The 24,811-nt window shown below is 41.1% G+C and overlaps 2 protein-coding genes across 2 annotated transcripts; both read right to left on the bottom strand.

Moving 5' to 3' along the window:
- Positions 1-866: 866 nt before the first annotated feature.
- LOC144405461 (alpha-amylase-like) lies at positions 867-4,830 on the bottom strand. The gene is made up of 9 exons (XM_078098677.1): positions 4,606-4,830; positions 4,131-4,277; positions 3,638-3,835; positions 3,242-3,472; positions 2,560-2,693; positions 2,100-2,322; positions 1,896-2,017; positions 1,628-1,753; positions 867-1,275 (listed from the first exon to the last, which is right to left on the bottom strand). Exons 1-9 carry the CDS (start codon positions 4,771-4,773, stop codon positions 1,086-1,088), a joined length of 1,539 nt encoding a protein of 512 aa, XP_077954803.1. The 5' UTR covers positions 4,774-4,830; the 3' UTR covers positions 867-1,085.
- Positions 4,831-14,027: 9,197 nt separating this feature from the next.
- On the bottom strand, positions 14,028-19,609 carry LOC120816473 (alpha-amylase). The gene is made up of 9 exons (XM_040172088.2): positions 19,409-19,609; positions 18,156-18,302; positions 17,123-17,320; positions 16,734-16,964; positions 15,530-15,663; positions 15,076-15,298; positions 14,874-14,995; positions 14,610-14,735; positions 14,028-14,259 (listed from the first exon to the last, which is right to left on the bottom strand). The coding sequence occupies exons 1-9, from the start codon at positions 19,574-19,576 to the stop codon at positions 14,070-14,072; spliced, it is 1,539 nt and encodes a 512-aa protein (XP_040028022.2). The 5' UTR covers positions 19,577-19,609; the 3' UTR covers positions 14,028-14,069.
- Positions 19,610-24,811: the final 5,202 nt, after the last annotated feature.

The raw sequence follows: 24,811 nt of genomic DNA, 5'->3' as shown, positions 1-24,811 counted from the left end.
TGGGGATGTAGCCCCCCTTCCAGGACACAGCCTCTCGTGACATCACAAAGTATAGATAAGTGGCAGCAGTCGGTTATCAAAACGTTGGCCAACTAACCCGTTTCAGAATTTAAGAGCAATTACAGAATCCCTTGTGTTAATTTCTAAAGCCTTGCAATAAGGCATAACTTTATATCACTATTTAAGACGCTGCGCTACTTGCAAGTCGCTGTGTTGTGCTATATTCTCAATAAAGTTAGAAAAAACATTTATGAAGATACTTATTTAACATTAGATGGAATCTTCATGAGGAGGAGGAGGAGGGTTCATGCCGCTAAATACCCAACTAAGATCGGCTTGTGCCGTTCTGAAAATGATCCTGCCACCAACCACCCGAGGAACCGACCACCGACCTGCCGTTCTGAAAAAGGAACCTTCCACAGACCACTTTTTGCACCCGGCGTCACTCTGATTTTTGTCATCTGCTGGTGCATCGCGGAGAAAACCAACAAGGGGGCCAAACGGTAAATGTTTATACTTCCCATCCAACCACAATCAAATTCACTCAATGCGGATGGCGCGATATATCTGGATAGGTTTTTTGTGTGTGTGTTGTTAGACAATGACAAGCTGGAAAACAAGCCAAAATGAAATAGGAGTAACGAGGCTACTTTTAAAATGTAGTGGAGTAGAAGTAAAAATTCATCTGAAAATACCCCAGTAAAGTATATATACCCAAAATTTAAGGTAACAAAGTATTTTTATTTTAATACTTGACACCTCTGGTGCTATGGCAATAGTTTGGGCTACTTTATTGAACAGACCTAAATAGCATCCTATTGAAATGGTCAACATTGGGTGCAACACATGATACTTGGGTTTGCAGTAGTGTTTATTAATGGTAAAAGTGGAACATGAACTGTGCATTTGCTACCACTTGGAAACTGATGTTTACAATTTTTTTCGAATTGAAAAACCATATTTAAAACAAAAAAACAGTAGCAAATACAATGGAATCAATCTATAGGTTTGACAGGATTTTAAAATCAACGACAAAAGATAAATTGTATCTAATGATATGATTTATTTTTTGTTGTATATTTCCTTTACAACTTAGAGTTGGCGTGAATAGCAACAAAAGGGTCCGCGTCTCTGTTGCTGATTTTGAAGTGGGCGCGTCCATCACCACCAACCTGGATCTGCTTCCCGGTGCAGCTGCTTCCCTTCTTCTCACCAGAAATGACATCACAGTAGGTGCCTCCTGGCATGCCAGTGTTAAGGGTCACGTCCAGGTTCCTGAAGGGGAACACAAGGTAAATATTATAAATATATATATAGAAATATAGAAGGGGGCTGTTTTTTGGAATAGGAGTAACCAAACATACAATTTTTTTTAAATGTTCTAACATTCGTTGTAGGTTTTATGTTCACCTGTATGCTTCTAATTGGTTAGCCGTTTGTAGGTCGTACAAGCAATGCAATTTTAAAGCCAACAGTATATTTAAAGATAAATAATCCAATAAACTATGGTTGATTGTTCATGACAGTTAGATGAACGGCAGTCAGTCTCGTTAGTTTAATCTGGCGACTAATTGATATAGCGGGTGAATCCGTATTCTGTCAGTAGTACTCAGCAAATAATTGTTACCAGTCATCATTGTTGAAGACGATAAAACCACGGTTACCACGTCCAAAGGCAACCTGGTTGCTCTGGTTGTCCCACCAGTTGGAATGAGGCTGTCCGTTGACCACGTTGCGGAAAATAACCATGTTCCTAAAGGAGTGAGATGGAAAAAATCCAATCATAGCGTCTAACATAGATCTTTTTTTCATCCACATGACCCAGCAGACATGTCTTGTGTTCTGAGTGTGAGATCAATAGTTCTCAATAGGTCTCTGGCTTTCTGAGGACTCACTTGATCTGACGCCATCTGTGCTCACACACCCATCCATCTCCACAAGTCTGGTCAGCGTTAATGGGAACAGACTTGGTGGATCCATCGCTATGGCTGGGAGGGCCCATCCAGTCATTTTGATCCTACAAAATGAAGATGGATTAAGAAAAAAGATTGTCAGAAAATATTAGGTCTAATCCTTTTTTCTGGTAAAAAACAAACTACCTTTCCGTTGACAAAGTGGCGGTCCCAGCGGTAGCTAGACATCACCCTGGTTAATCCGTAAGGGTGGGCCAGCATGTAGCTGACAGCCATCTTGTGGAGCTTGGGATCCCAGAAGGAAATTATGGATGAACCGCCACCACCATGGCCTCTCTGGTTGTCGTGGTTGTCAACGAAGACCAGAGCATTGCTGTTTGACATGAATCCCCATGCCTCTCCCCAGTTCCTGCACACAAGATGAGGACACAGAGACACAGAGGTTTGGACAAAATAGGTGAAATTGTTCATTCATTCACTCAGAAATGAATCAGTTCTAATAAATAAAATTAGTTTTGTCCTTAAAAACACAATTATAAACAATTTGTCCAATTAAATATGAATATAATATAAATATCTAATATATTAAATATTATGAATATATTGATTTGATAAGTTACTCAGGCAAAGCAAGTATCACACATACTTGGTATAAGACAGCTTTTCGCCATTCCACTTTCTGAAAATATTTCCAAGTTTGGCACCATATTTGAACTCAGTCACCCTTCCCAGATGGACGTACTCTTTAGCCGAGATGGACTCACCTCCCAAATCAATAACCTGCAGGCAAAGCAAAATGTTATGTACATTATCGAGGCAATTCAAGGTAGCCGTGGTTATGGTTTTACCACATTACATCAGCAATTTGTGGGGGACGAAAATCTTTCAGGACTCAGCAGTAATTTCTGTTTTTTACCATGTTTTTGTTATTAAAGACAAAGCAAACTTTTATTTTTATTTTTTGCAGCTCACTTTGTTAACTGAGATTGCCAGTTTTTGCTGTATCCTTATATACTATTTTGCCTGTATAAATGCAGTAGCTTGTCAACTACTAATATAAACATCTGTTGACAGTATTCATGTCTTTGCGTTTGTCATCTTGATTTTTGTCAGGTCTGTTGACTTCTGCGTTTGTTAAAATGATTCCATCCAATCTTTGTTTTGACACTGACAAAACAAACCGACACTAACTGACACTATTAAAATACAAAACTATGAAATACGGAGGTGAGCTTAAGCAACTCCACATGACGATGAATGCATCAAAATATATGTTCTCAACGCTGCAGTAAGATTAAACCTAACGGGTTCAATGGTCTATAACTTACCTCCTGGACGATGAAGGGTCTGGAGCCACTAGGGAACCACTTAGTGTTGAGGTTGCGCAAACGACCAAAGACGGCAGACAGGTCACCGGGCCACATGTGCTTGCAGGTATCTACTCTGAATCCAGCAACCCCCATGTCAATCAGCTTATTCAGAAGGTCGGCCGCCTTGCCCCTGACATACTCTTTCTCCAAGGAAAGGTCCAACAGACCCTCTAGACGACAGTTACGCACCTGTGGCACAAAATAGGCTTTCGTTTTTCATTTCTCGTTTTAAAACTCCTTGAAGTCAAACAACTGGTCAATATGAAATATTTTCACTTAATTTTGTGTTTTCTCTGTGAAATGTTGCAAGCAACCAGTGAAGCTTCCACATTGTTTCTGAGTGGCATTCATCACCTGATTGGCATCACCGTAGTTCTGAATATTGCCATTGCTAGTTTTGCATTTATAGTCATTGAAGTCGAGCTGGGAATATGGGACACTGGGGAAGTCCTCCCTGTCAGAACTGAACCAGGTTCCACATGCAGAGTGGGTTCCCTCTCCCCTGCCCACGCCGCACATGTGGTTGATGACAATATCCGAATAGATATTGACCTGCGGGGGATAAATGTAGGATTGAAGCTGCAACAAAACGTATGAACAATTTCCTTCTATCTGTTAACTTCCTCACTCAATGCATTGATTTCATTCTCAGCAAACAGAAATATGTAATAGCTGTGCAGCTCACTATTATTTTTTTGTGATGGTCCATGAACAAGAATGCCAGTTGTAAAAAATGATGCGTGGAGCATGTCTATGTGGTAAAAATGTGTTGTCTTATAAAACAATGTAGATTTACGAGATTCTTTCAAACATTGCTCCTAATGTCTTTCACTAAATCTCTCTTTACCCCAACATTGTTGCATCTGGTGATCATGTCTCTCAGCTCGCTCTCGCTGCCTGATCTGGAGCACAGTTTGTAGCTGACTGGTTGGTATCTTTGCCACCACGGTCTCCAGGGACTATTCACCACTATGTTTTCAGTTGGAGGAGAGATCTGAGCAACATAGAGAAAACACATTACAGTAATTATTGCTTTTACCACATAAATGTGTTGGCAGAAGGAAGATTAATAATAACAATAATAATCCAATGTATTGCTGTAGCATTTTAAAAGGCAATCAAAGACACTTTACAAGGTAAAGATTGATCATGCAGTCCTTAATATATTGTACTGAACAGTTATTAAAAACAGCCTATCCAGCAACTTTCTGCAGCACTACTCGGTCTGTGGAAAATATCATAACATAATGAGTTATGATATTAAAAAGGGATTCTCCTCCTCCTCTCAAATTACAGATCATCCTGTGTTGAGTCATACGTACCTGAACTCCACCAAAGCCATTAGGACCCAAAAAGCGCTCACACTCTGCAGCGATGTCCGCCCAGCGCCATCCAAACAGGTGCACGATGCTGGTCCTGCCGTGCTTGGTATTCGGGTTGTGCTGGGCGAGGCCGAGGCCAAACAGAGCCACCAGAATCAACAACTTCATGTTTCCCCTTGGTGAGAGAAAAAAACACACTGACCTGCTGCCTCACTATTCGTATTTAAATTGTCTTTGTCTCTACACTGGACCAATGAGTGACTGGCAAATGAGTGGGGAGGTTACCCAGGTGCTTCTTTCACATGGTTTTCTGCAATGTCCCACAGGTTGAAAATTAGGTAACATGAGGGTTGCATAATCAGAAAATGTCCTAAAACTTTCTCATATATCCAACATTTATCTAATATTGGTGTTACAGTCTGGATGAGTTCACAGAGGCTGTGACTTCATACACAAGTTTCTGTGGGGACAGCTGTGTACCATCATGCATCAGGGTGAGTTATAACAACGAAAAAACCTGTTTTACAGCGAAACAAAGAAAGCTACCACTGCAGAAGTACCAGGCATTTAGGAGTGGGGACAAGGACTTGTATACAGAGCTAAAAAAACAAATTTAGCAAGGCGGTGAGAGATGCTAAACAAATGTACTACAACACCATCTCTCAGCAAATGACTCGGCTTCTGTTTGGGACCTCCAAAAGATCACTAATCACAAACCTATATAACCCCCCCACTCCATGAATGACCTTTGCCTGGCAGACGAGCTGAATAAGTTTGGCTGCAGACTTGATAGACAATGGTATAGTCCTGACTCCATGCCCCACAGCTCCACCAACCAGCCCCAGACCCCCACTCTTCCTCCTGCAGCCCATTAGGGCAAATGCCTCCGTATCACCCTCCCCAAAACCTCACCCACCCCAATAACAACTCTCTTCATTCTAGAGTGAGACAGTTAAAAAAAAACAAAAAAAAACAGAACCCCCAAAAAGAACCCGGCCCAGACTCTGTCTCCCCCTCCACTCTGAAGCATTGTGCTGATTAGCTTTCTCTAGCGTTCACAGCCATCTTCAACATCTCCCGGGAGACATGTCACGTTCCAGCCTCCACCATCATCCCCATCCCCCAAAAGCCTAGGATCACAGGACTTAATGACTACAGGCCCGCTGCCTTGACCTTTGTAGTTATGACGTCTTTTGAACGGCCAGTCCTGTCCCACCTAAAAACCCTCACCGACCCCCTCCTGGAACATGGACTTCCTGTCTGTCAGGAAGCAGCACGTGAGGGTGTGGAAACATGTCTCAGCCTTTTGAGACATCAGCACCAGTTCCCCCCAAGGCTGCATTCTTTCCCCTCTGCTCTTCTCTCTGTACACTAACAGCTCTACCTCCAGTCACCAGTCCGTCAAGCTCCTGAAACCTACTTATGACAGCACCTTTCATTGCACTCATCTCTGGTGGAGATCTGACCATCTGGTGACCTGGTGCAGCCAAAACCACTTAACACTATGAAGACAGTGGAGATGGTAGTGCATTTAAGGAAGAATGCAGCCCCAGCAGCCCCGATTACCCTGTGTGACTCCCCCGTCAGCGCCGTGGAGTCCTTCCGTTTTCTGGGCTCCATCATTACCCAGGACCTCAAGTTGGAGCTGAACATCAGCTCAGGGTTGAAAAATCGAAAAATGGCTGAATGTCCCTAATATTCTAATACTTATATATTCATTGTTTATCTAATATTGATGTTAGCTGCTGCACTGACCGTTGTCCTATCTAAAGATCAAAACAGCAATACAGCAAAAACAGACTAACATGTCAGGCTGTTTTTTGTAGTTTAATCTAGCACTGACTGCAATATAAAGACATTTCAAATATTTTAATCACTCAGAAAAGGTCAATGTAATGGGAAAATGATATGTGACCCTTTTAAATGCTTCATTTGTATAACCAGTTTATTAGTTGCAAGTGCTTAGGTCACAAAGGCCCTGACATAAGAACTGATGTCTCCCACTTGGATTAGATGTTTCCAGCGTCATAGCTGTAGAGATTGAACAAAGTGTTTGTTATGTCTATGACCACCTTTGTTTAAGCATGTTGGGAGAGCAGGGACACGGTCAAAGAACTGACGTGTCTTACATGGATAAGATGTTCCCAGTACCCTGGCTGTAGATACTCAACAAGATTAACGGTTAACGGTTTCTGTTGACGCCACCGATATCTAAATTTAGGTATAAGAACTGCCTCGATGTGTTGGGAAGAAAAAGGAGGTTCTTGACAGTCTACTGACCACGTAGCTGTTGTGACCCTTTTTCCCTTGCAAGGAAATAAACGGAGAAAAGATATACTTGACTCAGAGCCTTTGATTCTTACTTAACGATTGTCTGTGCAAAATCTTCCACCACACAGGTTAGAGGTGTCATTTTTCAGTACATTTTTGATCTCAGTTACACAATGTTCCAACTGTTCAAAATGCACCTAAGTTACACAACTTGTATACTACTGATTTTATTACAGACAGAAATGTTGGAAATGCAGCAGCAAAACAGGACACGTCCTTCCGTTACCTCACGCAATGGAATGATACTGATAACAGTGAGCCTCTTTCCAGGTAGGAAATATTTACTTTTGAAACTTTCCCTGAGTTATAAAAATTCCGTACACAAGTCTATTTTAAGAAAGAGCAAAGAGAAAGTTACTTTTTGACAGTTTTATCTAATAAAACAGGTGACGGTTGTGGGGATATCTTGTTTATATGCATGTTGGGATTCGTAACAGAGATGTGTGATGTGGAGGAACTTAAATTTAAAAGCATATCTGGTTTACCTCTGACCTGTATGTTTACTTTATTTTCATCTGTTTTATGTTGGTTTGGTTGGCTCAGGAGGTCCAACTCATACCCATACGTGGACTTATGTCTGACATGACTGTGCTTAGCATCTATACCTGGGATGTGTTGAGCACACCTTAGAACAGAAGTTTAAAAGTATAAAATCCTCATCAAGACCGGATATTTAACGTTTGGAAACAGGAGACAGAGTTGACACACATACAGGTCATGCGCCAAGCCTCCTCAAAGGTTTTCATCTTCGGAGCAGGAATATACAGTTGGAAGATAAACATGCTAAAACGGGTGGGGGGGGGGGGGGCTCTAGGAAAAACCCAGGTGCTGGTAGTCGACCTCGGGTGTAAACGATCATCTATGCCACCACCACATTATAAACATTGATGCACAAACATCTTGATTATCAGATGACCCTGACCACCATGTGCCTCAAACATTGTGTGTTGTGAAAGAGCACAGACTCTTTGTCATACTAAGTTTGAACATTATTGCAGTTTTTCCAACAAATTCTTCTTCTCGGGAAGAACAAAGGACCTTGACATTATCGGTACAGGGGGTAAGTAGCGTCTGAGCACTCAGCTCACATGTCTGTAGTTTTACATAGTTTTTTTCTATAGAACACACAGTGATTAATTCCATGAGGTCTGGTCTTCGCTTTCTTAACAAGCAACTAAAGATGTACCTAACAGAGGTTGTAAATTAGTTTCCGTCTGTGACAGTGGTTGTTGGGAAAAACATGACATGAAGGAATACACAAAGGCAGTATGAAGGAAGGTGAAATTAAACTGAGATGAAGTTCTTCTTCCACAACATGAATTAGGAATGAAATGATACTGATGACAGTGAGCCTCTATCCAGGAAGGAAATAGCACTGTCACATTTAGTGTTCATTCTGAATTAGTATAACTTCTGTGAAGATAATAATAGTACTAATTATTAACTAACTAATAATAGTTTTGTAATGTTGTATCACATCTGATCGTATTGGTCATCAGATGACCTTAAGGAAAACTTCTCTTTGCATCTTATTTTCTTTAGAGAATTCTACAGCTTGGGTGTGAACCTTTGCCTCAATTGCACAGTGAATAAAACTAATCTTAATCAGTAATAGAATTAGTCAGTTTTATACTGATTTTATTACACACTCAAATGTTAGCTGTTACAAAACAGGCCATATCTTTCTGTAACCACACCATATTCTATTTTTATCAAGGAAAACCAACACAGATACAATACACGTGGAAAACAAGTTAACTAAACCAGATCTGACAAAACACAAGGATTTTCCCACACGATCAGGGCTGTAGTGGAGGGTAAACGCACGTAAACGCCATATACGCACCTCTAGAATTTTGGAAATAGCGTTTACGCACCTATAAATAGCGTTTACGCACCTCTAAGTGGCGTTTACGCACCTCAAAGGTCCCTGCGCCTTCTATTCTTCCGTTGGAATAATCCGAAATAAACTTGGTGTAATTTTAAAACAGCTAAGACTACGTTTCCTATTGTTGAACATATAAACGCCGTAGTCTGAATCATTTTCATCTGCGCTGTTTTACGGTCTGTGAGCATCCAATCAGCGCCTTGCGGCTGCAGCAGCGACCAATCAGGATCCAGGAGGTGTGTAAACACACGCTGTGGATCAACCCAGCAGTCCCCAACCTTTCTTACCTCACGGTTTCATGTCAGACAATATTTCGCGGACCGGTCGAGAAGGACCGACGGGGGGGTAGTCGTCGTTGCGGGCGGAATGACCGACGGGGGGGGGGGGGGGTAGTAGTCGCGCGCTCTGTGTTCGCTGGTCGTGCACGGTAAAAGGACAATAAAAACGCCTGATGACGCGTAGATTAGAAAACAAGTCAGTTCTCAATGTGAAAAAAACATGCTGTATAGGCTATTTATGATGACATAGGTAGTACATGAGTGTTCCTTTAACTTATGTTGTCAGTGTAATTGACAGGCTGCTTAACTGGTTAACTCTTAAATTCAACATATTTTTTCAGGCAGTGAGAGGTATGATCACAAAATTCAGAGTTTACCCACCTCTAATTTTACCACTACAGCACTGCACACGATGGCTGTAATGCAACTTGTGCTTGGTTACTGTGTGTTGCTGAAGGATTAAAAAACTTTAGGAGATAATTATTTAAGTGGAAGTACGATTTACTTGATACTTTTACCTACGTATTTTGAAAGCAGGAGTGCTGAATCTGCATACGGTTTGAGTAAACTGTAACTGTCTACATAACGACACCTCCCGAATAATACATACATACAGAATTTAGGGTAATGTTACTGTTCTTAAGCTTATGGTCATCAGAATCGGGATTTAATACATATTGAATTTGAGACAGGGGAACCTGAAGTGAATAATGATAACTTATTAATGGGTTTTAGGGCTCATTCTGGTAAAACTATATGGTTATGATGGAATATAGTTTTATATTGCAATAGATCCTCCGGAGGTAAATTACTACATACTGGTATGTATATATGAACTTCATACATATAATAGAAATCTCTCTAAACTAGAAGTGTTGTAAACAATATCTGCTTTATTGGATTGTACCACGCACACTTTTTCACTAGAAGAGAATGCATATGCCTTTTCCCGTGCAGGTGTATTACATAGAAAAGTGCAGTGAACGCCTTACTGACTCTGTATTATGTTTTTATTATGTGTAATATGTATGTATGTGTGTGTTGAAGCTTTTTTTTATAAAGCATGGTGTGCTTCATCATGCCTCGCCCCATCTGCTCACTATCTGACCCAGCTCCTCCTCCTCCCAAACACCCCTGAGAAGGTTGTGTCGACCAGAAATCTGACCTGCTTCACTCGGTTTTCGTTCTGGTTCATTCATGAATATAAATGCATATTTAAGAGTTTCTCTCCATCCATGTGTGTATTTCATTTTCAGTTTCTCCTTGCTTTGTTGACAAGAAGCATGTGTTTGCTTATTTGTGTTAAAGACATTCTCCAAATCAGGCTGGTATTCTGAAAGCCAGATGACCTACAACAGTACCGTTATGTTCAAGGGGTTAGTGATGGGGGTTTCCTGTAACCACTGGAACCTCCTGTATCCACATATCAAAGTGTTCGACATATCATCAACCCTCTGCTCCTAATGTTTAAGATGAGTTACATAAAAAAATAAAATGTCATCGAGGCCTATATTGCCTAGTTTACTCTTAAGTGAGGGGACAAGTCAAGTCAAGTCAAGTCATTTTATTTTGTATAGCCCATTATCGCAAATTACAAATTTGCCTCAGAGGGCTTTACAGTCTGTACACATACAACATCCTCTGCCCCGAAACCCACCATCGGCACAGGAAAAACTCCCCAAAAAATGAAAAAACCCTTACAAGAGGGAAAAAAGGGAAGAAACCTTAGGGAGAACGTCAGAGGAGGGATCCCACTCCCGGGATGGACAGACTACAACGGATGCCATGTGTACAGAATGAACAATGTATAATACATGCAATTCCTATGACAGAAATGATAGTAATGAAGTAGTTGTGAGTAGTAAGCCAGGCGCACAGCAGGACCACTGCAGGGGCAACCACCTTGACATAGAACCACCATCCACAGAAGCCTGTGGGGAGGGAGAGCACAGAGATTTTAGGAGAGGGTAATGTCGGTTTATGAGTAAAGTAATATGATTAATATCTAAAATAATGATGATGGCAGCAGCAGGCGTCAGCATGGCCACGGTAGGTGTCAGGACCAGGGTCCCGAAGGAACCACGATCTACGGAGACCTGATAGGGAAGAAAGCACAAAAAAAACTTCCGGAAAGAAGCTGAATTAGTCATGTGCATTAATAAAACGTGAATTATGGTAGAACAAGAGCGTGCAAGAGGAGCTTGGTGTGTCCTAAGAAATCCCCCGGCATTCTAAGCCTATAGCAGCTTAACTAAGGGCTGGTCCGGACTAACCTGAGCCAGCCCTAACTATAGGCAGAATCAAAGAGGAACGTTTTAAGTTTTACTTTAAAAGAGCTGACCGAATCTGCCCCCCGGACTGAAAGTGGAACCTGGTTCCACAAAAGAGGAGCTTGATAACTGAAGGCTCTGGCCCCCAGCCTACTTTTTAAAACCATAGGAACAACAAGTAACCCAGCATCTATGGAGCGCAGTTGCCTTGTAGGGCAATACGGTGTTACAAGCTCTTGAAGATACAACGGTGCCTCACCAGCAAGTGCCTTGTAGGTGAGGAGAAGTACCTTAAAATCTATTCTTGATTTAACAGGGAGCCAGTGCAGAGAAGTTAATACAGGAGTGATATGATCCCTTTTCTTAGTTCTTGTTAATACACGTGCTGCAGCATTCTGAATCAACTGGAGAGGCTTAAGAGATTTACAAGAGCAGCCTGATAACAAAGAATTACAGTAGTCCAGTCTGGAAGTGACAAACGCATGAACTAATTTTTCTGCATCACTTTGAGACAGGAAGTTCCTGATTTTTGATATGTTACGTAGATGAAAATAGGCAGTCCTTGAAGTCTTCTTTATATGCGAGTTGAAGGTCATATCCTGGTCGAAGAGAACTCCCAGATTCCTGACGGTGCTGCTGGGTACCAGAGCAATTCCATCCATAAAAACTGTATCACGTGACAGCTGGCTTCGAAGGCGCTCTGGGCCTATCAGGATAACTTCCGTTTTTTCTGAGTTTAGCATCAGGAAGTTGCCGGTCATCCAAGTTTTGATGTCTCCAAGACATTCTTGAAGTCTAACTAACTGGTCCGTCTCTTCTGGCTTGATCGACAGATACAGTTGAGTATCGTCTGCATAACAATGGAAGTTTATGCGGTGTTTCTTGATAAGATCGCCCAAAGGAAGCATATAGAGGGTAAATAATATCGGTCCAAGTACAGAACCTTGTGTGACTCCGTGACCAACATTGGTGGTCTTTGAGGATTCACCGTTTACAAGCACAAACTGGGATCGGTCCGATAGGTAGGATTTAAACCAGCTGAGTGCAGTTCCTTTGATACCAATTAAATGTTCTAGTCTCTGCAACAGGATACAATGGTCTATGGTATCAAATGCGGCACTGAGGTCCAGCAAGACAAGAAAAGAGATGAGTCCTTGGTCCGATGCAAGTAAAAGATCATTTGTAATTTTCACCAGTGCTGTTTCTGTACTGTGATGCACTCGAAATCCTGACTGGAAATCCTCGAACAAAGCATTGTTTTGTAGAAAGTCACATAATTGATTTGCGACGGATTTCTCAAGGATCTTAGAGAGGAAGGGAAGATTAGAGATAGGTCTGTAGTTAGCCAACACCTCTGGAGCAAGAGTAGGTTTCTTAAGAAGAGGTTTGATTACAGCTACCTTGAAGGACTGTGGTACATGTCCTGTCAACAAAGACAGATTCATAATATCTAATAAGGATGTGCTAACTAAAGGAAAAACTTCCTTAAGCAGTTTGGTCGGAATCGGATCCAAGAGACAGGTAGAAGATTTAGACTTTGAAAATAAAGAAGTCAGTTGATCAAGGTTGATGGAAGAGAAGGCATCCAAACAGGCATCAGGGCCCACTGCTGCATCCAAGGTTCCTACATCGGAGGACAGGTCGGCACTGGTTGAAGGCAGGAGACCATCAATTTTCTCTTTGATAGTCAGAATCTTATCATTGAAGAAGTTCATGAAGTCGTTACTAGTGAGGTCCAAAGGGACAAGTCTAAGCAAACAGTTTAAATAACAATGTGTTCACATATTTAAATTTCTGTAAGCCCACTTTTAGTTCCCAAATATTGTTCTGGTCATTCTTAGCGTTTATGATGTACCTCTCGTTAACCTGGTTCTCTGTGTTTAACATATTTTTCACCAAAGTTGAAATATTTCAAAAAATTGCGAAACATTTGCTCGACGCTGTCTTGCGAAAGCCAACCAGTGTAGATATGTGCCGCTCCTCATCCTCGCTGTCCTGCTGCCAGAGCGTGAATACAATTTATGAAATTGACACTCGAGAAAGACAGACTCTCTCTGCAGCTGAGACTGAACGCCTGTAAGTTAGTTGGTATCCGACGTTCATGTAATTTCCAAGTAATATTTTTGAATTGTATTCAAGAAGAATATTTTTTAAGATTCTAAAGATGGATCTTCATCAAATGATTGGGGACTGGTTCAATTTTATTCCACATTATAATCATGCTGTTTTTTTAATATGTTTGCCTTGAATATTCTGGATTATTATCCTCAATGAATGTGTTGTTTCAAAGCACAGTTTGAGCTACTTTATTTAACAGAGCAGACCTGGATTGCATCCTATGAAAATGGTCAATGTGACCAGCACATGATACTTTACTTGGGTTTGCAGTAGTGTTTGTTGATCGAAAAAATGGAAAATAAACTGAATTTGCTACCACTTGAAAGCGGATGTTTCATTTTTTCTCTGCTTCAATTAGCTATCCACCATAACTCACTCTCTTTTCCTTGACCACACAATGTGCTTCTATCATAACATACTGTATGCATCAAACTGTATTCACACCCTATAAATATAGTATCGAAAAACCATATTTAACACACGTGTACAGAAAAGTGACAGACCAAACCATCTGTAGGTCGACAAAAGATGAGATGATTTATCTAATGATATGATTTATTTTTTGTTGTACATCTTTTTTTACAACTTAGAGTCAGCGTGAATAGCAACGAAAGGGTCCTCATCTCTGTTGCTGATTTTGAAGTGGGCGCGTCCGTCACCACCAACCTGGATCTTCTTCCCAGTGCAGCTGCTTCCCTTCTTCTCACCAGAAATTACATCACAATAGGTGCCTCCTGGCATGCCAGTGTTAAGGGTCACGTCCAGGTTCCTGAAGGTGAACACAAGGTATATATTCCAAATATTTATATAGAAATATAGAAGGGGCTGTTTTTTGGAATAGGAGTAACGAAACAATTATTTATTTTAAATGTTCTAACATTGGTTGGAGGTTTTATGTTCACCTGTATGCTTCTAATTGGTTAGTCGTTTGTAGGTCGTACAAGCAATGCAATTTTAAAGCCAACAGTATATTTAAAGATCGATAATCCAATAAACTATGGTTGATTGTTCATGACAGTTAGATGAACAGCAGTCAGTCTCGTTAGTTTAATCTGGCGACTAATTGATATAGCGGGTGAATCCGTATTCTGTCAGCAGTACTCAGCAAATAATTGTTACCATTCATCATTGTTGAAGACGATGAAACCACGGTTACCACGTCCAAAGGCAACCTGGTTGCTCTGGTTGTCCCACCAGTTGGAATGAGGCTGTCCGTTGACCACGTTGCGGAAAATAACCATGTTCCTAAAGGAGTGAGATGGAAAAAATCCAATCATAGCGTCTAACATAGATCGTTTTTACATCCATATGACCAAGCAGACGTGACTTGTGTTCTGCGTCTGAGATCAATAGTTCCCGGTCTCAGGCGTTTTGAGGACTCACTTGATCTGACGCCATCTGTGCTCACACACCCATCCATCTCCACAAGTCTGGTCAGCGTTGATGGGAACAGACTTGGTGGATCCATCACTATTGCTGGGAGGGCCCATCCAGTCATTTTCATCCTACAAAATAAAAAAAAATTACAAAAAGATCCTCACTTAATATTAGATTTAATGCTTATTCCTGGTAAAAGAGAAACTACCTTTTCGTTGACAAAGTGGCGGTCCCAGCGGAAGCTAGACATCACCCTGGTTACTCCGTAAGGGTGGGCCAGCATGTAGCTGACAGCCATCTTGTGGAGTTTGGGGTCCCAGAAGGTAACAATAGATGCACCGCCAGGACCATGGCCTCTCTGGTTGTCATGGTTGTCAACGAAGACAAGAGCATTTCCTTCGGACATGAAACCCCATCCCTCTCCCCAATTCCTGCACACAAGAATACAATTTTACTAGTGAAGAGTTGACACCCAAGTTGTGAAAATAATATGTGAAGTTCCTTAGAGATTTACCAGTTCTCATGAATAAAATTATTTTTCTCCTTAAAAACACATTTTATAAACAATTCGTATAATTGAGAAACATGTTTAACTATCTCATGGTTTAATAAATAATATGAATGTATTAGTTACTCAGGCAAAGCCACAGTATCACACGTACTTGGTGTAAGACAGCTTCTCTCCATTCCACTTTCTGAGCACAGTACCGAGTTTGGCACCATATTTGAACTCAGTCACCCTTCCCAGATGGACGTACTCTTCTGGCCAGATGGACGGATTTTCAAAATCAATAACCTATAGGCCAATCAAAACATTATCTACCTCATCCAGTCAATTCAAGGTAGATGTGATGAGGGTTAACTTGACCGTGTCAGCAATTTTTGGATTGAGAAAATGTAATTGCACATCTTTTGGGACTCAGCAGTATCCACAACCATATTTCTGTTTTATAACCATGATTTTGTTATTAAAGACACAGCACACTTATATTCTTAATTTTTCAAATGACTTTGTTAACTGAGTTTGGCACTCATGCTGTATCCATTTATACTCTTTTACATGTATAAATGAAGTAGTTTGTCAACTACTAATATATTCTGCAGTATAAACATCTGTTCCCATAATTCATTTGCTGCTGTTTGTCATCTTAATTTCTGTACTTCATTTCCAGCAGCTCTGTTGACTGCTATGTTTGCTGCTATATTTTCTAAGTTAAAATAATTTCATCCAGCCTTTTTTGTAATCATTGTGACCATTAAAGAACAAAACTATCAAATACGGAGGTGAACTGAAGCAACTCCACATGACGATGAATGCATCAACAGTATATGTTCTGAATGCTACAGTAAAATGGAACCTTGTGGGTTTGATAGTCTAATAATAATCTTAAGCCTAGTTTATGCTTCTGCGTTTTTAGAGCGATGCAGACGCAAGATCCCCTTGCGTGTCCCTTGCGTGCCTTTTCACACCTCCTTGCGTCCTTGCGTGTGTCGAGCCATTTTTCTAGGCTTGCGTCGCTTTCGACGCAAGCAACGCAAGCAACGCAAGCCTCCCGCAGCGCACCAGGCTGCGATTGGTCCGCTAACTACGTCCTTTACGGAGTCTCACATTTCCGCTTTTATAGCCCGACACCGCCATTATTAAAACGAAGAATGTTTACGAGAGAACGGATCAGATTGAAGAACTTTTGTCGGAAGAAATATGACCGCTTATACAAGCCGTCATTGGCGGGTTGTAGAAGCGGGTTGGATTCATGGAGGGAGATTTCCGCAAACGCCGGTTTGCTGGTCGAAAGGTGCACAAAGTTGTGGAGGAAAATACGGGACAAATGTGTCCGCAATAAGCATGCGCCAGCCTTAACTTACCTCCTGGAAGATGAAGGGTCTGGAGCCACTAGGGAACCACTTAGTGTTGAGGTTGTGCATACGGCCGTAGACGTCAGACAGGTCACGGGGCCACATGTGCTTGCAGGCATCCACTCTGAATCCAGCGACTCCCATGTCAATGAGCTCATTTAGGAAGTCGGCCACCTTGCCCCTGACATAATCTTTCTCCAAGGAAAGGTCCAACAGACCCACTAGACGACAGTCACGCACCTGTGGCAGACGATAGGCTTTTAATTTGAATGTATTAATTATTCTTTTCTGGTTTTAAAACTCCTTGAGGTCAAACAACTTAAATTTTGTGTTTTTTCTGTAAAATACCTTAAGATACTAGTGAAGCTACCACATTGTTTCGTAGTGGCATTCATCACCTGTTTGGCATCTTCATAGTTCTCAATATTGCCATCGGCGGTGTTGCATTTGTGGTCATTGAAGTCGGACTGGGAATACGGGACACTGGGGAAGTTCTCCCTGTCAGAACTGAACCAGGTTCCACATGAAGAGTGGGTTCCCTCTCCCCTGCCGGCGCCGCACATGTGGTTGATGACAATGTCCACATAGATGTTGACCTGCAGTGGATGAAGAGTGTAAAATTTAAGCTGCAACAAAACATACACAGCAAAATTCTTAATTCTTAATTTTCCGGTGTTAGGCAAAAGTGTAAAAAAGTGCAGAGTTTAAATCACACTGCAAAAAGTTGATTCAACTCTTCAATCAATTGTACGAAAGAGCTGGAGGCATTATCCAGTGTCAAGATCAGATTAATTTGCGACACTTAGTAGAGTTAAATTAACTCGTTGATAGGTTTGTAACTGTACATTGTGACACTTCTTGGTGTTTGGTTTGACTCTACGCACTGTGACGCATGGAGTAGAGAGGGTGAGCCAGGAACCACAAGGTTGGCGGTTCGAACCCTCGCTGCTACAACCCATGTCAAAGTGTCCCTGAGCATGACACCTGACCCCTAAATGCTCCCCAGGCTAAAATGTAAAAACCATGGGTTAAAAATGCAATGTAAGTCACTTTGGATAAACGTGTCAGCTAAATGACCTGTAATGTATTTAACACTGGGCAGATTTATTTTTAAAACTTATTCAGAGTAAACTTGTTAACACTTCGTTGAATCTCAGAGTCAATTTAACTCTCTGAAATTTGCTGTGTACGTACAAGATAAACATTTAAAATTGTGTGAATGATAATTCCACAAGACAGCGCCATTAATTCAATAGTGTTGCTCTTTGTTAAAGAAGTTATTTTGTTGCAGCTGCCGGTTATTACAAAACTTTAAAAATGATGCGTAAAGCATGTGTATCTGGTAAGCATGTGTTGCTTTATAAAAGGCTCTAGATTTACGAGGAGCTTTCAAGCATTGTCTGTTGTGTCTTTCACTAAATCACTCTTTACCCCAACGTTGTTGCATCTGGTGATCATGTCTCTCAGCTCGCTCTCGCTGCCTGACCTGGAGCACAGTTTGTAGCTGACTGGTTGGTATCTTTGCCACCACGGTCTCCAGGGACTATCCAGCACGATGTGCTCATTTGGAGGAGAGATCTGAGCAACATAGAGAAAACCACATACATGTGTGAGCAGAAAGAATAATAATACATTTTATTTATATGGTTCTTTAAAAGGCACTCAAAAACTGTGTTGGGCAAGTTACTGAAAATGAGTATTTAGTTACAATTACGAGTTACTTCTTTTAAAGGTAATTGAATTACTTACCAGTTACTGTGTATCAAAAGTAATTAGTTACTCTGGAAAGTAACTTTTAAGTTACTTTTATGTCTGCTTTTTAAATGTAATGAATATAAATAGTACTGAACAGTCAAACACAATAAAAATATTTTTTAGACCTATTTATTGTAATCAACAGGGCAACAGGCCTTCAAATAAAGCAATAGTACAAAAGTCCTTTTTAATACTTAACTTAATACAAAATAACTTTTTCAGGCATTTGCCTGAAGGCAACTGACTCGACAGTTGACAGGATGAATCTCATCTTCAACATACCAAGCAATAAATCTATTCAGCTCTGCCCGGTTTATCGGCTGCACTGCAGTCCGTGTAAAGTGGAGCCTTGGTTGTTTGCGTGGAGCTGCGCCTGCAGCATCCGCGGGCCTGCGGTCTTTCGTCATGAGTGACGCGATGCTGTTTACATGCACGTACGGCGACTATTCTGTGACACACACGTTTGGTGGCCACAACTATTTTGTGCTGACAGGCAGCTATTTACTTACTATTTGCCGGCCCTCTGCTTCGCGTCACCAAAGAGGGTAACGCGAGTAACGAACTCATTTCAATTTCATTAAAAAAAAAATACTTTGTTACATGCCCGTTACCGCTAAAAGTAGTGGAATTACAGTAATGCGTTACTTTGTAACGCGTTACTCCCAACACTGGTAAAAACACATCATACAGTCAATATATTGTACTAGACAGTTATTAAAGAGGCTCTCCAGCAACTATCTACACTCTACTCAGTTTTTGGAAGGTATCATAACATAATTAGTTATGATATTAATATTTTTCTAAATAGAAGTTCTTTGTTTGAAATAAGCCATCTCAGCATAAAAATTGACTATGGATATTTTATTTCAAAATTAAAACAAAAGCCATTCTCCTCGATTCTCTCCCATTCTGTGTCGAGTCATACGCACCTGAACTCCACCAAAGCCATTGGGAGCCAAAAAGCGCTCACACTCGGCAGCGATGTCCGCCCAGCGCCATCCAAACAGGTGCACGATGCTGGTCCTGCCGTGCTTGGTATTCGGGTTGTGCTGGGCGAGGCCGAGGCCAAACAGAGCCACCAGAATCAACAACTTCATGTTTCCCCTTGGTGAGAGAAAAAAACACACTGACCTGCTGCCTCACTATTCGTATTTAAATTGTCTTTGTCTCTACACTGGACCAATGAGTGACTGGCAAATGAGTGGGGAGGTTACCCAGGTGCTTCTTTCTCATGGTTTTCTGCAATGTCCCACAGGTTGAAAATTAGGTAACATGAGGGTTGCATAATCAGAAAGTGTCCTAAAACTTTCTCATATATCCAACATTTATCTAATATTGGTGTTACAGTCTGGATGAGTTCACAGAGGCTGTTACTTCATACATTGGTTTCTGTGGGGACAGCTGTGTACCATCATGCACCAGGGTGAGTTATAATAACGAAAAAACCTGTTTTACAGTGGAACAAAGAAAGCTACCACTGCAGAAGCACCAGGCATTTAGGAGTGGGTACAAGGACTTGTATACAGAGTTAAAAAAACAAATTTAGCAAGGTGGTGAGAGATGCTAAACAAATGTACTACAACACCATCTCTCAGCAAATGACTCGGCTTCTGTTTGGAGGGACCTCCAAAAGATCATTAATCACAAACCTATACCCCCTTCACTCCATGAATGACCTTTGCCTGGCAGAAGAGCTGAATATGTTTGGCTGCAGACTTGATAGACAATGGTATAGTCCTGACTACATGCCCCACAACTCCACCAACCAGCCCCAGACCCCCTCACCCACCCCAATAACAACTCTCTCCGTTCTAGAGTGAGACAGTTAAAAAAAAACAGAACCCCCAAAAAGAACCCGGCCCAGACTCTGTCTCCCCCTCCACTCTGAAGCATGCTGATTAGCTTTCTCTAGCGTTCACAAACATCTTCAACATCTCCCGGGAGACATGTCACGTTCCAGCCTCCACCATCATCCCCATCCGCCAAAACCCTAGGATCACAGGACTTAATGACTGCAGGCCCGCTGCCTTGACCTTTGTAGTCTTTTGAACGGCCAGTCCTGTCCCACCTAAAAACCCTCACCGACCCCCTCCTGAAACATGGACTTCCTGTCTGTCAGGAAGCAGCACGTGAGGGTGTGGAAACATGTCTCAGCCTTTTGAGACATCAGCACCAGTTCCCCCCAAGGCTGCATTCTTTCCCCTCTGCTCTTCTCTCTGTACACTAACAGCTCTACCTCCAGTCACCAGTCCGTCAAGCTCCTGAAACCTACTTATGACAGCACCTTTCATTGCACTCATCTCTGGTGGAGATCTGACCATCTGGTGACACTATGAAGACAGTGGAGGTAGTGCATTTAAGGAAGAATGCAGCCCCGATTACCCTGTGTGACTCCCCCGTCAGCGCCGTGGAGTCCTTCCGTTTTCTGGGCTCCATCATTACCCAGGATCTCAAGTTGGAGCTGAACATCAGCTCAGGGTTGAAAAATTGAAAAATGGCTGAATGTCCCTAATATTCTAATACTTATATATTCATTGTTTATCTAACATTGATGTTAGCTGCTGCACTGACCGTTGTCCTATCTAAAGACCAAAACAGCAATACAGCAAAAAAAGACTAACGTGTCAGGGTGTTTTTTGTAGTTTAATGTAGCACTGACTGCAATATAAAGACATTTCAAATATTTTAATCACTCAGAAAAGGACACAGGTGGAAACTATTAAGACGATCACAGGGGATGACGGGACAAGGCAGGAAGTGAAGTTACCCGGGGACACGAGTGGCAGAAAACTACAAAATACAGGAAGGAACAGGAAGTGAACCACACCGTGACACATGCAGGTCATGCGCCAAGCCTCCTCAAAGGTTTTCATCTTCGGAGCAGGAATATATAGTTGGAAGATAAACATGCTAAAACGGGTGGGGGGGGGGGGCTCTTGGAAAAACCCAGGTGCTGGTAGTCGACCTCGGGTGTAAACGATAATTTATGCCACCACAACACTATAAACATTGATGCACAAACATCTTCATTATCAGATGATCCAGACCACCATGTGCCTCAAACATTGTGTGTTGTGAAAGAGCACAGACTCTTTGTCATACTAAGTTTGAACATTATTGCAGTTTTTCCAACAAACTCTTTTTCTCAGGAAGAACAAAGGACCTGGTGCAGCCAAAACCACTTAACACTATGAAGACAGTGGAGGTAGTGCATTTAAGGAAGAATGCAGCCCCGATTACCCTGTGTGACTCCCCCGTCAGCGCCGTGGAGTCCTTCCGTTTTCTGGGCTCCATCATTACCCAGGATCTCAAGTTGGAGCTGAACATCAGCTCAGGGTTGAAAAATTGAAAAATGGCTGAATGTCCCTAATATTCTAATACTTATATATTCATTGTTTATCTAACATTGATGTTAGCTGCTGCACTGACCGTTGTCCTATCTAAAGACCAAAACAGCAATACAGCAAAAAAAGACTAACGTGTCAGGGTGTTTTTTGTAGTTTAATGTAGCACTGACTGCAATATAAAGACATTTCAAATATTTTAATCACTCAGAAAAGGTCAGGTTAGAGGTGTCATTTTTCAGTACATTTTTGATCTCAGTTACACAATGTTCCAACTGTTCAAAATGCACCTAAGTTACACAACTTGTATACTACTTATTTTATTACAGACAGAAATGTTGGAAATGCAGCAGCAAAACAGAACACGTCCTTCCGTTACCTCACGCAATGGAATGATACTGATAACAGTGAGCCTCTTTCCAGGTAGGAAATATTTACTTTTGAAACTTTCCCTGAGTTATAAAACTTCCATACACAAATCTATTTTAAGAAAGAGCAAATAGAAAGTTTCTTTTTAACAGTATTATCTATTAAAACAGGTGACAGGTTGTGGGGATAAATTGTTTATATGCATGTTGGGATTCGTAACAGAGATGTGATGTGGACGCACTTTAATTTAAAAGCATATCTGGTTTACCTTTGACCTGTATGTTTACTTTATGTTCATCTGTTTTATGTTGGTTTGGTTGGCTCAGGAGGTCCAACTCATACCCATACATGGACTTATGTCTGACATGACTGTGCTTAGCATCTATACCTGGGATGTGTTGAGCACACCTTAGAACAGAAGTTTAAAAGTATAAAATCCTCATCAAGACCGGATATTTAACGTTTGCAAACAGGAGACAGAGTTGACACACATACTGTCAGGGGTGCGGGTGGAAGGCAGGACTCAAATGCAGACTTGCAGGAAACAAAAGGCTTTAATAGTTACAAGATCCAAAAGGCCAAGGGGCAAAAACACACAGGCATGAACTACGGACATCCAAGACAAAAGACAAGGACATGCGTGGCAAAAGACAATGACGCGACAAGTGACACAAGAGACACACGGCTTAAATACACAAGGGAGGTGCAGGTGATTGGACACAGGTGGAAACTATTAAGACGATCACAGGGGATGACGGGACAAGGCAGGAAGTGAAGTTACCCGGGGACACGAGTGGCAGAAAACTACAAAATACAGGAAGGAACAGGAAGTGAACCACACCGTGACACATGCAGGTCATGCGCCAAGCCTCCTCAAAGGTTTTCATCTTCGGAGCAGGAATATATAGTTGGAAGATAAACATGCTAAAACGGGTGGGGGGGGGGGCTCTTGGAAAAACCCAGGTGCTGGTAGTCGACCTCGGGTGTAAACGATAATTTATGCCACCACAACACTATAAACATTGATGCACAAACATCTTCATTATCAGATGATCCAGACCACCATGTGCCTCAAACATTGTGTGTTGTGAAAGAGCACAGACTCTTTGTCATACTAAGTTTGAACATTATTGCAGTTTTTCCAACAAACTCTTTTTCTCAGGAAGAACAAAGGACCTTGACATTATCAGTACAGGGGGTAAGTAGCGTCTGAGCACTCAGCTCACATGTCTGTAGTTTTACATAGAGTTTTTTTTTCTATAGAACACACAGTGATTAATTCCATGAGGTCTGGTCTTCGCTTTCTTAACAAGCAACTAAAGATGTACCTAACAGAGGTTGTAAATTAGTTTCCGTCTGTGACAGTGGTTGTTGGGAAAAACATGACATGAAGGAATACACAAAGGCAGTATGAAGGAAGGTGAAATTAAACTGAGATGAAGTTCTTCTTCCACAACATGAATTAGGAATGAAATGATACTGATGACAGTGAGCCTCTATCCAGGAAGGAAATCGCATTGTCACATTTAGTGTTCATTCTGAATTAGTATAACTTCTGTGAAGATAATAATAGTACTAATTATTAACTAACTAATAATAGTTTTGTAATGTTGTATCACATCTGATCGTATTGGTCATCAGATGACCTTAAGGAAAACTTCTCTTTGCATCTTATTTTCTTTACAGAATTCTACAGCTTGGGTGTGAACCTTTGCCTCAATTGCACAGTGAATAAAACTAATCTTAATCAGTAATAGAATTAGTCAGTTTTATACTGATTTTATTACACACTCAAATGTTAGCTGTTACAAAACAGGCCATATCTTTCTGTAACCACACCGTATTCTATCTTTATCAAGGAAAACCAACACAGATAAAATACACGTGGAAAACAAGTTAACTAAACCAGATCTGACAAAACACAAGGATTTTCCCACACGATGGCTGAAATGCAACTTGTGCTTAGTTACTGTGTGTTGCTGAAGGATTAAACAACTTTAGGAGATAATTATTTAAGTGGAAGTACGATTTACTTGATTCTTTTACCTACGTATTTTGAATGCAGGAGTGCTGAATTTGCATACGGTTTGAGTAAACTGTAACTGTCTACATAACGATACCTCCCGAATAATACATACATACAGAATTTTTTTGGTACTGTTACTGTTCTTAAGCTTATGGTCATCAGAATCGGGATTTAATACATATTGAATTTGAGACAGGGGAACCTGAAGTGAATAATGATAACTTATTAATGGGTTTTAGGGCTCATTCTGGTAAAACTATATGGTTACGATGGAATATAGTTTTATATTGCAATAGATCCTCCGGAGGTAAATAACTACATACTGGTATGTATATATGAACTTCATACATATAATAGAAATCTCTCTAAACTAGAAGTGTTGAAAACAACATCTGCTTTATTGGATTGTACCACGCACACTTTTTCACTAGAAAATAATGCATATGCCTTTGCCCGTGCAGGTGTATTACATAGAAAAGTGCAGTGAACGCCTTACTGACTCTGTATTATGTTTTTATTATGTGTAATATGTATGTATGTGTGTGTTGAAGCTTTTGATTATAAAGCATGGTGTGCTTCATCACGCCTCGCCC

The sequence above is a fragment of the Gasterosteus aculeatus genome, chromosome 3 (assembly GCF_964276395.1).
Source record: "Gasterosteus aculeatus chromosome 3, fGasAcu3.hap1.1, whole genome shotgun sequence".
NCBI lineage: Eukaryota > Metazoa > Chordata > Actinopteri > Perciformes > Gasterosteidae > Gasterosteus > Gasterosteus aculeatus.
Note: the sequence above shows the minus strand (reverse complement) of the source record. Positions and strands in the feature narration are given on the sequence as shown.